Source organism: Agrilus planipennis, unplaced genomic scaffold, assembly GCF_000699045.2.
Source record: "Agrilus planipennis isolate EAB-ADULT unplaced genomic scaffold, Apla_2.0 scaffold2, whole genome shotgun sequence".
Classification (NCBI taxonomy): Eukaryota; Metazoa; Arthropoda; class Insecta; order Coleoptera; family Buprestidae; genus Agrilus; species Agrilus planipennis.
The window spans coordinates 1,708,790-1,715,824 of NW_020442464.1; the positions used below are offsets into that span (position 1 = coordinate 1,708,790).

At 33.8% G+C, this 7,035-nt stretch overlaps 1 protein-coding gene across 1 annotated transcript; it reads left to right on the top strand.

Moving 5' to 3' along the window:
• The first annotated feature begins 595 nt into the window (after window positions 1-595).
• On the top strand, window positions 596-4,317 carry LOC108732575. Its single transcript, XM_018463486.1, has 5 exons — window positions 596-773; window positions 2,345-2,510; window positions 3,082-3,273; window positions 3,690-3,795; window positions 4,080-4,317. The coding sequence occupies exons 1-5, from the start codon at window positions 692-694 to the stop codon at window positions 4,278-4,280; spliced, it is 747 nt and encodes a 248-aa protein (XP_018318988.1). The 5' UTR covers window positions 596-691; the 3' UTR covers window positions 4,281-4,317.
• Window positions 4,318-7,035: the final 2,718 nt, after the last annotated feature.

Genomic DNA, 7,035 nt, shown 5'->3' on the forward strand with positions numbered 1-7,035 from the left:
GCCTGTAACATCACATTCCGAACGCTTCTAAGCTTTTGTTTTCCGCCGCGCTCACTGTCCATGTTTCGCACCCGTACAGCGCCGCGCTCCAAACATACACCTTTAACAACCTTTTTCCAATTTCTAAATTAATCGTTCGCGAGCATAGAAGTGGCACGTATAAATATCCAGTAGATCATGAATAAAGCGAGTGAAACTATTCGGCCGCAGCTAATTCATGATCAGATTAAAATTACCCAGTTAATAAGGCAAATGGAACCTTATCACTACGTTTTAAGCACGAGTTCTTGAACATAATGAGATTTTATGTCAGTCTCCGGTGAACTAAGTTAATATACATATTTGCAAACAGTGATGCTTAAAGTTGAAGTAAATTACATCGTGAATGTATATCGATTTTCTAATCGTTTAGACCAAATCAGATATGTGAACGCTGTTATCATTACTAAACTTAGCGAAAAGATTATCTACGTATTATATCTAATAGGTATCTACTTATATCGAGTTGTAAGCATCAAAATATCTGATATGAAATCGTGTTTACCTCTTTAGTTATCACTAACTATTATCTATTTAATTGATAAATGATTTTTAGAGTTGCATTACAACAGTACATATCACTTCTGTACTATCCGGGAAAACTTTACTGTTTTAGTAATAGATTTGTTTGGAAAATTGTTTAATAGCAAATATGTTCAATGTAAAAGTGTTTTTACTTGGTTTATTTTTCTACATTGCGATAATTAACGCATCCGACAAGGAAATTCTTAGAGGTAAGCAAGTACTTTTTGGAATCATACATTAGTCTATCAAAAAGTTCAAAAATTTAGTATACTTTAAAATGGTGAAACTTAAACTGTTCTGTTATAGCAGTTATTTATTTAAATGCGTCGAATCAATCGTCGATAATAACTCGTATAGTTTACTTTGAGAGAAAGTAAAAGAAAATTTGAAGCTTTCTAATAAGAAATCGTAAAAATAGGAAATTCGAAAGAATAAGGTTTTCCTTAATTCGTTTTCATTCGTGCGGCGAAAATGATAAGTTTTAGCCAGAACTAGTGTACCGTGTTCATTAAATTATTGCGTTTCAAACCAATTGGTTTTGCTACGTCGTCACTTCGAATTAGATAATTGATAAAACCACTGGCTCGAACATTCCAATCGCGTTCGATCAACGCAGAAAGAACAATAATTCGCGCTCATCTGATAAATTATTATTGAATTTTGCTAAACAATGGGCAATTAATGACAAAAAAGTAATTAACAACACGCACGAACGAATTTATTGCTAAACTAACAAAAAACAACTTGTAGGAAAGATCGTCTATTTAAATGTAGGACGTAGCGAAAAAACGTAAATTACTTTTGGAAAATGCAGAACAGGATATTATCAAAAAATGATAAAATAAAATTGCTGGAAGCTGAATACATTGGACAATATGGTAGTACCATAAAAATTGGTTTTACAGAACTAATTTGTATAGGAATTTCAAACTACTGGAGGTAACGTTGGCAAAGCGTACAGTTAGTTATTTGACGAATGCATCACATTTTTTTTTGTTTTTTTAATGCAACTTCAAAGAATGTGTAGGTAAGGCATCAAGCATTCCAAAAGATAATAAATAATGAAACTAATAAGAAAAGCGGTCCACCATGTATAAACAAACCCAGGTTGAAAACGCGATAAAAGCACAATACAACCCATTCATCTTCAAAAGCTTAATTGTATTGACCCAGAAAGAATAAAGCTCCCGTCATTTTTCTTCTCCGGGGGAAAAAGCTCGAGTCTCTGCGAATTCTTTTGTTTCCTTTCCGATGCACTCGAAATGAATTTTATATTTGAGCTTTTATCAGCTACTTGAGGTAATAATAGAGGTACTCTTGTTATTGTGAATCGTAAAAGGTTAATTGCAAAATTTAACAGCATACCCTTCCTTATAATTTACCACTTAATTGTCGCCGTACTTTTCAACGAGGTTAAGAATACTCGCCGCACAAGTCGATTGCTTAATTTTCTTTTGTTTACTCGACGTTTTGTTAATTTCATGTACCTACACTCTTCGCATAAATTNGTACACAGCTGTAGTTCTTATCTATTTCGGCAACTTAGAAAGTACTGCTCAATGATTTATAATGCCGCATTGTTGTCGTTAAATAGAGTGAGCGTGACGCTATATAGAGTGTAATTTTGTATCGAAAACAATGTAAACCAACCAAAGTCAAGCAATTTCGACGTTTTAAGGAGTTTGTCGTTAAATCGACTGACGTTATAAAGAGTTTACACTGTATATATTTTTTTAGCTATAAGCTTCGTTTTATTAATTTATTTTGGTGTATTTGTTAGAAACTAGGGGCCCTATCGATGATTTAGTATTATCGGCGTTAAATAGTGTGATTGACTGTCTTCGCGCGTTATTACGCGAAGGAAATTCTACACTTGGAATACCGTCCTTTGATCCTTTCGAGATAAGGGGTGCTCTCCGAATTCCCCTGAACTTGGACATAATTTCGTAAGTATGGGTAGTTGGCTCATTGAATGAATGAAAAGTAGAAGTAGAAAATACGACAAATGGCGCTGTAAACGCCATCTGTAGTACAGTGCTACATTTTAGGATTACGTATGCTTCAACAAGGTCCATTTAAATATATGGATCCATCCATTTGTCGTATTTTCTAAAACGCGCTGTTAAGGTAGCAGGTAAATGTTGTTCTGTGTTCTGTCGGAGCTGCCTGCGACGCGCTGATGAGATCCAAAAAGAACGAAATCGCGATTCGCGTCTGGCAGTTTCGACAGAATACAGACCACTTCGAATTATTTTAAAAGTAGAAGTAATTAGTACCTGTTGTTATTGTTGTTAGTTACGTTGTGAAAACTTGTCGATGTCCAGTATTCGACATTTATAAATTACATAATTATAGCTACAAAAACAGTCGGTACAATTTTTTATAGCAGTTAGAGTTACAAAGACATCTACTTGAAAATGACAAATAAATTAAGAAATTTGAAATGGCTGCTAAATGGAGACCAGTCTAGTTGGCGAACAAAACTTTTTAAATGAATCAGTTTTTATTGGTTTTCAGAGGGGTTGTTACGGTGAGTGATTTAACTCTGGAAGGCATTCCAGACTTTAATACGACAATCGCTAGTTCGCTAAACATATTGGGGGGCAATGTTAGAATGAATGTTACTTTTGAATCTATTAAACTACGAAGTGGATACTCATTGGATGTCAATTTTTTAGTCGCAAAACTGGATGGAGAAGGTGACCTTAGGTAAGAAACCAAAGAATATCAGACTAAATTTAATTGGAGCAAATTGCTTGTTCAAATCTTATTTTCTAAAAGGATAAAAAATAACATTTTAATTGCTATACAATAACGAGGGTACTACGTACTAAAGGTTTCTATTTATCCGAAAATATAATTTAAATTTCTTTTGGAGATATCTTATCGTTAGCATAATGTTCATCTACGATCTATTAATTTATAGTGTGCTCCCGATAAATAATTTTAAAATGTTTTGATTTTAGTTGTTCGAAGGGAGTTGTGATAATAATTAATAGAAAATAAATTTAAAATACTGAAAGTTTAAAAAGAAATAACTTATCAAAATAACAAGAATGTGGTAGCATACATTGCAGAATTAAAAAAAAAAATCAACTATAATTTATTTTCTGTAATTTTTTAAGCATTGAATTGCATAACCTGGTAGCAAACATTGGTATACGAGCGAGCACCTTAGGACCGCCACTTTTGCGAAATCCAACATTTGTACTTTCACTCGACAACGCCAACGTAAGTTTACATTTATCATAAAGATAGGAATAAGTCAGTTTTATTAATAGCAATAACAGGTATAGGTAACTTAGAATGACATGAACCTTTAAATAGGCTGGAGACGGATCTACTGGCATTTAAAATCAATAAACGAGCTGAGTCCATGTCATTCTAAACCACCTCTACAGTTCTCGCGCTTTAACATGGTAAAAAACAGTAAAAGCGAGGCGGTCAATGAATGCTGAGAAAGGAATAGTTAGAAAATAATGTTACCATATGTATTATTATTAATATTATTACAGATTAAAATAACTGGATTTGGAAACGATGATAAAATAAGTGATATAATAAGTAGGCAGTTAGAAGCCACTTTAATGTCTCTGATCATAGAACAGGATAAAGTTATCAGCTATTATGTGGAAGAAATTATAGATGGTCTGGTAAGAAATATAACCTTATCAGATATAACTGGCGGCGGTGGTTCAGGAATTCTTAATTGTTAATCGTGTTTTGAATTAATAAAATATATTATTACTGTGATATAGTTCTTTTAATGAACCTTTTCAAAATAATTTCGATATTTTCAAAACTGAAATGAAGGTGTAAGATTATGAAAGAGATTACCGAGATTAGTCTGTTAAGAGGAGATCAGTATTCCTCCATGAGCTTTTTGATCTCTAGATAGAAGCATAAACTTTCTTCATAAGAAAAGTCAAGAACCGAACATTTTTATTCGTTACCTATACAAAATCTTCATTAACGTTTTTATGTCGAATTTTGGGTTTCAATGTTTCGTTTATGTAGCTCAGTTCTACAAAAGTCCTTTTGATTTTGTTGCAGTATCATGGCTTCCCTGTCAAGTGAATATAAGAGGTTTCACATTATTAGTTAGTAATATCATTCCGACGACTCTCTTATGTATATATATATATATTAGATTTCTCAAAAAGTGCTTCCAAATTTCATACAAATTAAAAGTAATTTATATTTTTATTCATCTAGGAAAACTATTCTTTTCGCCAAACAAAAAGAAGCCGGTCTCTAACTACTACTAATTCCCAAACTTTTCTTTGTACCTCGATATTCTCGCGGATGGTAAAAGCGAATCCTTTGAAGTTAGCATAGCAGAACTAGCAGGTAAAAAACCCGAAAACAAGTTTGAATGCTAACTTCAAATGGGGCAAACAAAAACATTGTAAAATCAGTTAGGAAAAACGAAAACACCTCGAACCAGGCTTATGATTACCCGCTAATACACTTCTGACGGTAGAGATTCGAACTTTTTTCAAAATATTGCAGTTTTTCTATCTTGGGTGGAATTATATTGTTTGGGTTTCTCGGGTTGCGGCTAATTTTTGGCAATTTATATTTTTGTCTGCTAACTTTGCTATGCCAACTTCAAAAGGGTGGTAAAGTGCTTTGATATAAAGTTAGTCAGTATTATATGAGTAAATAAAGCAAACTAACCAAGCTCAAGTAATGAATACGTTACAGGGAATTTTTCGTGATAAACGCAGCCGTTGTAGAGAGTTTACACATTGTTAATTTTTCGGCCTGGCGACTTCTCCACTTGGTTTCGAATAAATATGCAAATCCTACGGTTTCTGGGACGAAGTTCGAAGCGCGTAAGGATGTAAAATAAAATTTGGCCGACCGAACGCAAAGTAAGTTGCTGGGAAGTATTCCGAGCACGAGTTTGAGAACTTTAATTCGCCTTCAACACCTCTAAACTTCAAAAATACTTTGTAATGTACGTATGTACATACCTGCCTGAAATGAAGACATAGTCAGCTTTTACGATGTTCAGGAAACTATTGATACGAATCGGAAAGATTCGAAGTACCTCATGTACATACAGCACTTGCACCATCATCATGTAACACATACAAAAAGTTTTCGTCACGTCTATCAGACCGAAATGGAATAGTTAGATATAGTTGGAATGATCAAAATTTTCTTAGTACTGTAGTCATTTGCTGCGTGAAAAGAGATAACCGAATAGTGTCCGCTGCAATTTCTACCTGCCATCTCTTTTCTATAAACTGCTTTAGTTTTGTTAATAAATTAAAAGATGACATTAAATGCGACAATTTTATTCCGGACTATGCCAATTTTAAACTTCCCAACTATAAACAACAATTTTCCCCATTGGAAAACAATGTGGCATTTAGGGTTATTATGATTAACCAATCTCTATAGTTCCCATCCAGGGATTTCCAACAAGAATTCTAAATTTTAAAAATTTAATTACTAATTGTGTTTTACATGTGCATGATTTTCTGTAAGTTAAAGGTAATTAAAGTTTATCAGGGTCAAATTAGAAAGGCGAAATCTTCCATAAATTGTCGAACAGAATGAGAGTTGCCTATTAAATACTGCGAAATGCTGCTAATTTTTTAATAATTTTTTACTAATACCTTAGACAAAAATTTTTAGCTTCTCTCCAGTCTCTCAGAGTCTTTCAGCGTCTCTGAGCGCGTCTCTCACGGTCTTTCACAGTCTCTCAGTTATTGCCTAGGTGTTTTAATGGATCTCTCACAGTCTCTGTATGAGAGACTCGAACGATAAAATTATTAATTCAGAGACTCCAGTCTCTCACAGACAGACTGACTGAATAAAACTGAAAAATTGAGAGATTCGAGTCTCCCGTTCAGAGATTCGAATCTCTCGTTCAGAGACTGGATACGAAATGAAGATCTCTCTATGAGCGACTCGAGTCTCTCATTCAGAGACGCTAAATAATGTTTTTGACAGTCTCTCGACAGTCTCTCAGCGACACCAGAGAGACTCGATGAGAGACGGAGTCTCGAGTCTCGCTTTCAGACACTCTGAGAGACTGAACATTTTTATCTTGGGTACCTACTATTCTAATATTCTTACTGTGTCTTGTAATTTTAAATTAAATTGTAATTTACTGCGAATATCGTCTTGGTAAATTGACTCAAGATTATGATGAACAAGTATCTTTTTTACTGTATAAATTTTATATTAACTGTAACTCTAAATTGTTCTGTCGCTATTACAGGTTAGGTTAGGTTACGAACGCTAATTATACTTAGTACGGTTCTTACCTTAATGCGGGACGTCCGGATGTATCGCTATATTTTGCACATAGATGGAGTTAATGGTCAACAAAAAAAAATATGTATGTACAACAGGAACGTACGTTTATTTGCAATGAGCGAAAAATACAAGCTAGCGTACGAAATCTCGCCGACCTTGACGTACAATAATAATAATAATAATAATAATAATAAT

Bases quoted from the DNA above. Each gene is read 5' to 3' on its own strand.
- LOC108732575 (XM_018463486.1), top strand. From the start codon at position 692: ATGTTCAATGTAAAAGTGTTTTTACTTGGTTTATTTTTCTACATTGCG. The intron at 774-2,344 runs GTAAGCAAGTAC...TGTATTTGTTAG, and splicing joins CGACAAGGAAATTCTTAGAG to AAACTAGGGGCCCTATCGAT. The intron at 3,274-3,689 runs GTAAGAAACCAA...TAATTTTTTAAG, and splicing joins GATGGAGAAGGTGACCTTAG to CATTGAATTGCATAACCTGG.